Source organism: Hirundo rustica, chromosome 1, assembly GCF_015227805.2.
Source record: "Hirundo rustica isolate bHirRus1 chromosome 1, bHirRus1.pri.v3, whole genome shotgun sequence".
Lineage (NCBI taxonomy): Eukaryota > Metazoa > Chordata > Aves > Passeriformes > Hirundinidae > Hirundo > Hirundo rustica.
The window spans coordinates 62,327,175-62,339,238 of NC_053450.1; the positions used below are offsets into that span (position 1 = coordinate 62,327,175).

The window sequence follows — 12,064 nt, forward strand, 5'->3', positions numbered from 1 at the left end:
AAAGAATTTCAGACACTAAGGTAGCTTTAGAAGTTCTTTTAGAAAATGTCGGTGAAAAGAAAAAAAAATAGATGCATAAAGAATCTTTGACCTTTAAGGATCAAGTCTGAGCTGAGTTTATGTTTTGTAGAAATAGATATTCAGCCTAAGAGACTTGAATTTGATAACCACTGGACAGGAGAATTTGTTTGAAGTTCCAATAAATATATGGGAGATTGTAACTGGGTCAGATGAAGGATCTGTCTAAATCCACTATGCTGCAGAGACAGTGTCAACAATACATACTTAGAGGAACTAAGAATGGAACTGGTATAGAGAAACTCTTTTGTTTGGCTATCCACCAAGTTTTAACAGGCAGTAATTTAGGGGCAATATCTAAGCTGTCCTCAGAGCTGACACTGGATCTATTCTGCATGGATTTTTTTTTTTCCCCAGTTCTTTAAAAAAACCCATTTAGCATTTTCTAGCAACAGTTTTCACAGGGTGGCTGTTGTGTGAGCAGAATTCTTTCTCTTCTTCGTTTGAAGTTGGCTACCTGAGAATTTCAATGGTTGCCTGCGGTGGATCAAAGTCAGAAAATTAAAGTTTAGACAGTCAGTGCCTTGCCTATGTAGATATTGGTAATTTCCATATCATTAATTAATGCTACATTAAAAAAGGTAAAGATAGATTTCTTTTTTTTCCTGGTATTTTTTTTTTCCTAGGCTCGGCACTACATTGCAGAATCTCTTGGAGGGAAATATGCAGAAGGATTTATTCTTGAAATGGAAGCAATGTGGACAGAAAGTGGCTGTCGAACACCTTTGACATGCCTTTTATCGGTGGGGTCTGACCCCACTGAAAATATAGAACGCCTTGCAAAATCAAAGGTATCCTCTTAAACTGAATTTGCTAGACCTGATAAAGACATTTTTAACTCTTTTTTGCACTAGAAGTGGTATTTCCACATTTTAAAGATGTTCAGATAGTGGTATTTATATTCATACTAGTGTTCTGTCTGGAAGTTAATTTTTGACAAGTAGCCAAAATGCATTTACTAGGAAATGAAAATGTTGCAGTCTTGCTTTTCTTGCAGTTTGATTCCAATGAGACATCTGTCTTTATCCAGCAGTCCATGACAGTCTGCTACTTAGGAAACGTACTGATCTATGAGAACAAAGCAACACTTGTGGTTTACATTTTGTTGCACTCACTGTAGGAGCTGACAGTAATGCCGATTACAAGAAGATACAGAAAAAAATCATAAATATGGTGAGAAGAGAAATTAATCTTAACACCCTAGCATTCAATCTGTGCACTTGATGGAGACATTCAACATTTCCTACAGAACATCGTCACTTTAAGGCACTCTGTGTGCTGTTTTATGGTTCACAATGTAGCAGCATATAAAATTTTCCCAAGAAGAAGTTATTTACTTTAGATCTCCATAAATTTTCCTCCTTGTTAGAATGCATCTTCATTAAATGGTGCAGGATTTTAGTATACACTGAGTAAGACATGCTTGCAAAAGTGGAAGGACCCACAAATCTCTTTAGCTTATTAATTAGAAAGTGGAGGTGCTCATTCAGTTTGAAAATCAGGACCCTTGTTTGTCTGTCTTTGTTGAAGATGGTTTAAATTATGGTCTAACTCTCACCTAGTGCTTAAATTTAGGAATCCTAAATCTGAAGTCATTAATTTGATCCTTGTCTGCTATCAGACCAAAAGGATGTTGCAGTGGAGTCTTGATATGTTTTCATACTTTCAGGAAATATGTATAGAATAAATAGAAAATGAGGTTGTGAAAGAGCTAAAGGGATTGCCTTGTTTATTCACACATGGTTTATTAACAAGGCAACATCAGCTAGGCTGTCATAGCCTGAAGCTCAACTCTAGTGTCACCTGTAAATGTAAAGTCAACAACACTGTTTAGTTGTAAGATTCTTTTCTAATCTCTTTAAGTAAAGATATAACCACACAGCATATCAAAAATTTCAAGTCTATAAAAGCCATCCAAATGCCACAAAACAAAATGCAAACACAGATGTTTTTAAAAATAAAAATCTATATAACAGTGTGGAACTTGAGGAGCATTTCAGCAATTCTTTAGCTTTTGAAACACATATCTAGAAATAATATAGTTTTCAGAAACCTTTTCAAGGGAGCTTTGTGTTTATTTTGCTAGTATGTCAACAAATTATACTTAGTTCCTGTCTTTGAGATTTCTCCACTTTTTTCCCAGGCTAAATCTTTAGTATAGGTTAGTTGTATCAGGGTTGTATCAGTTGTATCTTGAAGGAGGGTGGTGGTGGTGCTGGGGTTTTGTTCTTCTTAATGATTAAAAAACTTGGGTCTCTTTTTTCAGTGATTTCCCTTTTACAGTCATGATTTGTAGTCTTAAAATGGATTTCCAGTACTGACGGTCCCTCTAAGTATGGTATTAACAGTACAAATCAATGGGCTGCTGTTGGTAATGTTAAAATTTTTGTCCGCAATTTATTTTTCTCTCTAAAATTTAGTTGTTCAGGTGGCCCTCTCCCAAAGAAATGAGAACAGTATCTGTAGCTACTGAGCTATATAATCTTGTTTATAAACCAAACAAGCTCTATCTTAAAACTAGTTGCATTTATGCCCCCTTTACTTTCACTTTAGGACGGTCTGAAAATTTAACTTTCAGGATTAAAATGAAGTTTCTTATGCCGGGACTTTGGCTTCATTAAAATCAGATTTTTTTTTTAAATCTGCAGAGACAGTTTCTTCTTTTAGGGAATGATGCACAGAATCTTCAACAGAACTGTCAGGGCCACTGTAGTGACTAAAATGCCAGCATTTTCATCTGGATAGTGATGTATTAAGATGCCATGGATATGCTGATGTGACTCACTATTGAAAGACACATTCTGTATGCAGACATTTGATAGACTTCTTTCAGAAGGAGTAAAATGAGGACAATTCATAGCGAAAAATATTTTTTTCCTTCTCTTGATGTTTCTTTAACCTTTAATGATTGTACATTTGAGAGGTAACATTGCTGAGAAGAGCAAATTATGAGTAGATGCTTTGTTAGGGAATAATGTACTTTCTGAATATTTATGCACTCTTATGCAGGGGTAGTCATAGTCTTTGACTTATGGGAGTGCTAGATGTACTTCAGATGCACCTCAGAAAAGGTAAAGTTTTTTGGTCCTCTGGCACATAGCCAGCTTCACAGGCTATTCAGCTTTGCTTCTTTTAGCTACAGTTTCAGGTTTCACTGACCTGAGAGTAGGATTTAACTGCTTTCTTATCTTTGACATTCTCATGTCCTTAAATCTTGGCGGGATATGGGGGATCATATACAGCAGCTGTGTTTATACTGTTCTATAAAATCAGGTCAGGGCCCATTCTCTGACCCGGAGGCCAAATGACCCAGCACAGTTTGTGTCCATATGCCTAACCTTCTTCACCTGCAAAAGTAGGGCAGTCTCCTCCGTGCCGTTTAGGAGTGGATGTCTTCCTTTCTTTTTGTTTCACAGTAAGAGAGTCTGAGTAGCAGTACAGGTCAAGAGTAACCTTTGTAGCTCTCAGCCAGCTGAAGATAGCCCCAGGCTGATGATGCAGCTCATTACTCAGTGCATGAGGGATACTCAGCTGTAGGTCTTGAACATGAAACTGTCCATGAAACAAAGTCTCTTCATCAATTCTTCTGCCCTCAACAGATATGAGAATAATATGTTTAACTGGGTTTGAGAATTCTGGTTTTCACTGGCAGGAGTCAAGCAGTCAACCTGAAACAGACTTAAAAAGAACAAGAGTAGCAGGAATAGTAAGCAAGAGAGGATCTGCCTGTATGTTACTGACAGACTTGTGTGGTCCTGATCTCAGCCTTATCTTTTTCAGATCCCTTTGTGAGAGCTTGTATCCTCCTCTGGTTTTCTGAACAACTGGCTTTATGCTCCTGTGGTACCTGGAGAAGATGCCATAAAATTCCAGAATTTTATGTTTGCATTTATAAGCTTTCTCTCTTCTGAATCTAAATCTGCTCCAGATCTGCTTGAGCTAGCAGATCACCAAACTGGAGTCCTCTGAAACAGTGGCTCCACAGCTGCCATTTAACAATACAGGATGTTTCCTGAGTAATGCTTTAATGTGAGATAATCTTTCCTGTTCTACCTGCTTCATCCACAGTTCTCTTTTAAATGAAATATGTTCAGACAGTAAAAAGTCACCAGAATTGTTTGATTTACACTGTGCATTAATTATTATCTGAAGCCCTAATATCTGCTCATCTCAAGATAGTACATTATGGGAAAAAGGATGATCAGACTGTATTTATGTCTTGCTTTATTTGAAAATGTGGCAAAAAAGCTGAAAAAATGTTTCAGATGTCTTATCCCACAGATTTTGTTAGATGAGCAGAACAGTATTATTTCCCGTGGGTGTAGTTTTCTTCCAGCAGGTGGAAGATAAGAGGAACTTGGAGGGTTTTGCTTTTTTGTTGTTTTTTTTTTTCTTTACTCTGTTTTAGCATGATCAGTCCCCATTGACATTATTGGCTTTCTTTGCGGCAGAATGGATCTATGGAAGCAATACATCGCGTGTATAATCCTAAGCAATTACAATTAAAATAAACTTTCTTGTTTACTTTTAGAATATTCCATGTCGTGCAATTTCAATGGGTCAGGGCCAGGAGGCCCATGCCAGGCATCTGCTAAATCAGTGCATGCAAGATGGAGGATGGCTTCTTCTACAGAACTGCCACCTTGGCTTGGAATTTCTTAATGAATTAATGGACACCATCACAACAAAAGAGTCTATGAGTGAAAATTTCAGAACCTGGATCACTACAGAGGCTCACCCAGAGTTTCCTATTAATCTTTTACAGTCCTCTATAAAATTTACCAATGAACCTCCTCAAGGTAGGAATAGCTTCCCTTCCCATTGGAGAGATCTCTGCTGGTCCAGGAAGGCTGGGCAGAAAGGAATGTTGGTTTCCTTGTGCAGCTACTTGAAGGTGCCAGCCTTGGACATTACTGACCTATGCTCCTGGACATCCCCTGGTCATCCCCTGGTCTTCTGGGCCTCCACACACCTCCTTACACTCAGGATCTTTCCCCACTTTCAGGATGTTTCATCATATTCAGATGTTCATCTCATGTTTTCTGAGCCTCTAAGCCCCCAGCTTTCCTAACTTAAGTAGTCCATATGAAGAAGCCTAATGTGGGGTCTGCCTTCTTAATTGACAGTTTGGATTTATGTTTCTGTACTCATAGAGATGCAAGAACCTAGTGCAGTGGGATCCCACAAAGGTGCTGAAGGGACTGGAGAACATGCTATGTGAGGAGAGGCTAAGATGATTGTTAAACCTTGAGGAGAGAAGGGGTATCTTATCCATGCCTACAAATAAATAAATATACCCTTTCTTTATATATATCTGTTGCCATTGGTTTCAGTTGATGATGTCGGTAGGAGCTGAGAATTTTTTTCCAGGGTCCTATTTAAGGCTTCAGACACCTCTTATTTCAGTATTTACCTTCCTTCGAACATTAGTAAGATATCTACAGAATGTTTGATGTTGTGAAACACATCCAGCATTTATGCTCCCTCTCAAGAGCAGGTAGTCAGTCTGTTGATACAAATTTCTTACTTCTTCCTATTCTCCTCTTCCCCTTTTTAATTCAGAGCTCACCATCTTTTTATTGCACAGTGCCCCCACCTAAGCATTCTAATAGTTGCAACCTATAGCTCCAAGAGGCTATTTTAGAAGTCAAGTTATAGCAAATGTGCAACTTGCATTTAGTGGCTGAAAAAATCTCAGTGTAAAAATTTAAGTCAGGATGAAATATAGACAGTTTCAGTTTCTTAAGACTGTCCTGCCACATTAGTAGCACAATACAATAAGACACTTTGGTTTGATTTTGGAATCCTCTTATGATACCCATTCAATATTTTGAAAAGCTATTTATTTGAATATTGTTCTACAGGATCTTTGTGAAGTATGAACAAAAAGAAAAGTACTTTTATTGTGTCATAGGAAGTAGGACAACTTGGACAATCTTTTCACTGCGCTTAAAATCTGCCCTTGTAGACTTGTGTGAAGCTGATTGGGTGGAAAGTATCATAAGAGGGACCTGATGTCAGTAACTCATGCTTGAGTTGTCTGCCCAAGGCAAAAGTTCGCTGGGTAGCACTGCCTGAAAACATTTGGGATCAGTTGAGCTTCTCTGTTCCATGGAAGCTAAGACTGTATCAGTATCAACTCCCTAAAGGTGTTCCTGGGATATGAAATGTTAGCACTCAAACAAGCCTCCCCAAGTATTAATATTTGTGCTATGAATTTAGGTTCTCATCACCTTGCTGCCTGTAGGTCAGATGGAGAACCTGAATACAGAATTCTGAGATTTTTATAGGAATCAAATCTAAATAAAGTTATCCTAAATAAAACTAAAATCTCGTAAGTAAAGATCAAAACAAACTCTTGGATACCCAGTGCTATAATTCATATAGTGTTAGGTGTCTTTTTTATTGCCATGCAGTTGCTATATAGTTGTGTTTCTATTTCAGTTCTTATTGGGGACATTTAGAATATGATTACTTAATTTTAATTCCTTCCAGACTCTTGAAATTAATTTTTGTGTTATCTACCAATAACAAAATGTTATTGAAGTTTGCCTGCTATGACCAGCCAAACAGATAATTGGTTCTGAGACATTATTTGAAGGTATAAATAAGAAGATACTGCAAATTGGAATAGAGAATTATACTTAAGAGAAGTTGGACTTATGGATTCCACACTTTTTTTTTTTTTACTAGTGTATTACATTTTTATACTTACTTTCTAGGTGTGAAAGCTGGCTTAAAACGAACGTACTCTGCTGTTACTCAGGATCTGCTGGGAGTAAGCAAAATGCCACAGTGGAAACCATTGCTATATGCTGTAGCATTTCTTCACACAACTGTTCAGGTTTAAAAATATATTTCTTCTCTTCTGTCATAAAGCCATGTTTCATTTATTAATGAACCTTCTTATTAAATGAAAAACATTTTCAAAGGGAAGTCCCATGTTGGCAAATTAAAACAAATAAAATAAGAAAGAGGATAACGGATCTCTTTTAATGCAACTGTGTTAGAACTTACAATTTTGCTCAACTGGGATGATATTTCAAAGGAAAAAAGGACAATCAAGCAGAGATCAATTAGAGTACTCTTCTCTTAAAATCCTGGACAATGACTGAGTTATCTGTCTTTCAACTAACTGGACTTTTACTAATATTTTAAATCATAAAAGCATATTAAAAAAATTTACAATTTATAGTTTGGAAAACCATAGTCTTAAAATGCTGCATTCACAATGACAAGGTGTAAGAGGGTGAATATAAATCCTTCCTGCTCTGAAGCCTGTAGGAGGAAATTAAAGTAGATTTTGGGTCTTGACTTTCAGGACTTCCATTAAGAAAGTGCTTTATGGATTAACCACAACTTTTCATCATCCTGTGGATAGATTTTGCAGTGTCCTTAGTTTATATTTGGAGCCTGGTTAATTTAGCTCTGTGGCATCCATGTACTGATATATTGTGGTCCAGTGGAAGCCTGTGGTATGCTCTTTTTTTGTATCACTTTGGTATCACTTCTTTCTTGGTGGAAAAAATTAAAAATTTTGCAATTACCAGATATTTCCCTAACAGCTATATACTGCCACCTGAGCCTGCAAATGATTCAACTAAGAAGCAGTTTTTCCTACTTGCATCTGCACCATACAGACACAGCAGTGATAAGAATATATGTAGTCAATAGGAAGACCCCACGCAATGATCATGGCTGTTGATTTTGGACACCCTTGCCTCAAATAGTAGCTGAATTTTTGAAATTCAAAAACTATGGTTCCAGACTCAGAGATTTAAAAAATACTTTAAAAAGAGGATTTTTTTCTTTGTGACAATATTAATATTCCTATTCTTTGTTCGTACAAATTTAGCTACTAGATAATTAATCTAATTAAAATAAAAATATTTAAATAATAATTAATAAAAATAATAAGTGTTTGGCCTTGTCTGTGTTAAATGTGTTTTTTTTAAAGTTGATGAAATGGAGTTCCAGCTGGACCACTGCATTCTTAACATATTTAATGTATTCTTCTGCACTTAAGCTTTCTTTCCAATTAATATCAAGCACTGTTTTACCTTCGATTCTAACTCTTTTACAGGAAAGAAGAAAGTTTGGCCCATTGGGCTGGAATATTCCCTACGAATTCAATCAGGCAGACTTCGCGGCCAGTGTGCAGTTTGTTCAGAACCATTTGAACGATGTGGGCACCAAGCACGGCGTGGACTGGAGCTGTGTTCGCTACATGCTTGGGGAGGTGCAGTACGGTGGCCGTGTAACTGATGACCTCGACAAGGCGCTGCTGAATACATACGCAAGGGTCTGGTTTGGAGAGCACATGTTCAGTGAAAAATTTTGTTTCTACAAAGGTTATCTTATTCCAAAAGGGAATACAGTGGAAGACTATCTCCAGTACATAGAGCAATTGCCAGTGATCGATACACCAGAGGTAAAATATTTTAATATATTAAAGGGAGTTTTTGTCAGATGAATAACTTATGAGGTGGTTTTTTTTCAGAATTGAGTATGCATAGGTCAAGATTAGCAGGCAGACCATTACAGTGGGTATTCAGTGTAGATCTGCTGACCAGGAAGAGGTGGATGAGGTCTTCTTCAAACAATTGGAAAAAGTCTCATATTCACAGGCCCATGTCCTTATGGAGGACTTTTAGCAACCCTAATTATCTTCTGGAAGGTTGTTACAGCAAGGTTCAAATATTGTTATCAATGTGTAAAAAACCCTGATGGAATGCTGTAAAGGTGGAGCTGGAGTGTTTTTGATAATAACCAATGAAAGGACTAGAGGCAATGGACATAAATTAAACAACAGGAAATTCCATCTGAGAACAAGAGAACTTTTTTTTTTAAGTGAATATGGAAAAGTTTAGAAAAGTTTGCCCAGAGATGTTATGGAGTCTCATCTTTGTAGACATCAAAATCCCAACTATATACTGGACAGCCTGCTCTATCTGCCTGTGCTTAAGCAAGTGATTTGGATTAGATGACCCTCAGAGATCCCTTTCAAACCAAACTATTTTGTGGTTTCACAATTCTATATGGGATTGAGCAGATATGCCATCTGAGAAACAATGAAAGTAAAAAAGCCCTATGGTCTCATTTTGCAAGTTATAATTGGGAGTTTATTCAGTTTTGACAACAGAAAGATATGAATGTTGCCATGAATTGATGGGGTAGGGTGCAGGGTAGCTCCAGGTCGTAACCAATTTTACATGACCCAATGTGTGCATACCACAGTGATTGGAGGATGGTGACTTTCTACTCCCTCCGGTACAGACACACATGGTGGGAGTTATTTAAAACTGAAACAGAAGAGAATGCTCTGGAAAATTGAAACAGAAGTGAATGGTCTGAATTTCTGTCTCATTTCTATTAAGTTGATAAATGCCATTGGAAATAAGTTCTATTAAAATTAAATAGACAGAGTGGAACAGAAAAAACTGGTTTTTACTTACTGATAATGTGCTGGCTGAGAGAGTGAGAAGTTTCCAAAGTCATAAAATAAGCTTGGAAAGTTCTGAATCTCTGAAGACAGTGAAAGAAGAATGCAAAGTTATTTGCAATGATGCTGCAATGAAGTTGCAATGATGCAACTTTTCCAAGTCAGTGTAAATGCAGACATGATAATTCATCAGTGGGATCCATTTGAGCCCAGCTCATGAAGTGGTTCCTATCAGTGTATGAACCTCTACCAGTATGAAGGCTCTACCAGACTTCAGGTGCTACTTTCAAGGATCTGCTTTTTAAAGCACTTGGGAACCTATCTCACAATGCTGCAATGTATTTTTAAAGTGTTTTGATTCTTGTAAAAAATCTGTATGTATGGTTTGAGGTTGGGGAATTTTACCTTTGGCTTTTATGTAAATAGAGGCAAGTCCAGGAATGCAAACATCTTTTTGTCCTTCACATTTTCACTCAGGAAGAAAGCTGTGTCTTTCTTCTGTCATTCTAAAATCTGTCAAAATTGCTCATGAAAACCTTTAACCTTTTAATCTCCCAGTCTTCTTCATTTCACAAAGGATACTGTGCTAGTCCAGTGTATCCTTGATTCATTCCTTTTCCATTTTTAGTAAAGAAAGACTGAATTGGTCTGCTTGCAGTGTCCTTGCTTCTTTGACAAAATTTCATCCTCTGAGCAGAATGAACACTGTTTTCTGAGAAGGGCAATTGAACCCGTTGTATTGAATTATCATGGAAAGGTTTCAGTAGCAGGGGGCTAAGGAGTGGCTTTTGTGAGAAGCCACTGTTTTTTGTGAGAAGCAATCTGCCACTGGCCCATGTGTGACAGGGCCAGTGGCAGATTGCTCCAAGACAGACCCACTGCTGACAAAGGCCAAGCCCATCAGCAGTGCTGGCAGTGCCCCTGAGGTAATGTATTTATGAAAGATAAAAAGCTGCATGTGAACCTTCAGTCACAGAGACGAGTGAGAATATGTGGGCAGAACAACTCTGCAGACACCAGGGTCAGTGAAGAATGAGGGGCAGGAGGTCCTCCAGGTGCACGAGAAGATTGCCCTGCAGCCTGTGGAGGACCCCCCCACTGGAGCAGGTGGATGCCTGAAGGAGGCTGTGACCCTGTGGGATGTCCATGCTGGAACAGGTTCCGTCAAGATCCATGGCCCTGTGGGGAGAGGAGACCACGATGGAGCAGATTTTCTGGCCAAAGTTATGACCCCACAGATGATCCACGCTGAAGCAGTCTGTTCCTGGAGGTCTGTATGCTGTGGAAGGAACCCACACTGGAGCTGTTCAAGAGGAACTGCAGCCCATGGGAGAAGTTTGCAGAGGACTGTCTTATGGGGGAGGGATCCTGTGCTGGAGCAGGAGTAGAGTGGGATGTGTCCTGCTCCTGAGGAGGAAGGAGTGTATAATGAACTGTGATGAACTGACCACAAATCCTGTTCCTTGTTCCCTGTCTCCTTGTGCTCCTGTGGAAGGGAGGAAGTAGAGAATTTGGGAATAAAGTCAAGTCTGGGAAGAAGGGAAGGGCGGAGGGAAGGTGCTTTTAGGATTTGGTTTTATTTCTCGTGATCCTAATCTGACTTGATTGGTAATAAATTCAATTGATTTCCCCAAGTCTCTTTCACCTGTGATGATAACTGGAGATCGATCTCTACCTGTTCTTATCTCAGACCATGGACTTTCTGTTGTAACTTGTCTCCCCTGTCCAGTTGAGCAGGGAATGATAGAGGAGTGATGTCAGAGGAGTGTAGAGCATTAGCAATTAGTTTTGATGATACATACGACTGGAAAACTCTGAAAGACAGAATCCAGAATTATCATTTAAAACAACATCCCCAGAGATTTTGGATCAATGAGAGATTTGGGTCCTAGATTAATATACAGGACATTCAGAAAACTGGGGCTATCCACCCGCTGGTTTCTTTTTTCTTTCTTCTTCATACATCACTTGCATAAAACCAGGGCTATCTCCCATGTCTCCCTGTCTTTGTTAATATTGCTGTGATGTTTAAATTAGCTCTTGGACTAGGGTTCTATTCACAGATACAGCAGATATTCTTCAGGGTGCCAATTCAAGCTATAATATTGCCACAAAATCAGCTAGAACAAAACCAAACAAATAAGCCTCCTCTGTGCAAGAGCAAAAGCATAAAAGAATGTATCTTCAAATGTTCATTTCCTTCCACATAGAATATGTGTAATAAAGTGCATTGGTATTTTCAACTTTTACAGCTCTAAATATTCGGTTTGAGTAAACACTATTTGCAAAACGTTAAATCCTGTCTGTAAACTACCTGCACGCTATTATAGTCACACCCTCATTCAGATGTGGTATTAGGTCTGTACTCTGTGCTGTTGTAAGGATAAGATTCCCAAGTGGTGTAAAGCAGTGCAGCTTTGCTGGCTTTGGCAATGGTGCAGCCACTTATATCCCTTGTCCCTGAGTTTCTGGATTTACATGTTTAACAATATTAAATGGCCCTTTTACTTCTGCCCTCAGAGTATGTAAATACTGGTTTCTAGA

At 38.3% G+C, this 12,064-nt stretch overlaps 1 protein-coding gene across 1 annotated transcript in view; it reads left to right on the forward strand.

The window, feature by feature from the left end:
* The window catches only part of LOC120747561 (dynein axonemal heavy chain 5-like), a 149,713-nt gene that overhangs the window by 113,601 nt on the left and 24,048 nt on the right, over positions 1 to 12,064 (forward strand). Inside the window, exons 68-71 of the mRNA XM_058420799.1 lie at positions 705 to 869; positions 4,610 to 4,877; positions 6,801 to 6,922; positions 8,162 to 8,509. Coding sequence (XP_058276782.1) covers positions 705 to 869; positions 4,610 to 4,877; positions 6,801 to 6,922; positions 8,162 to 8,509 — 903 coding nt within the window. The remainder of the gene's footprint in view (positions 1 to 704; positions 870 to 4,609; positions 4,878 to 6,800; positions 6,923 to 8,161; positions 8,510 to 12,064) is intronic.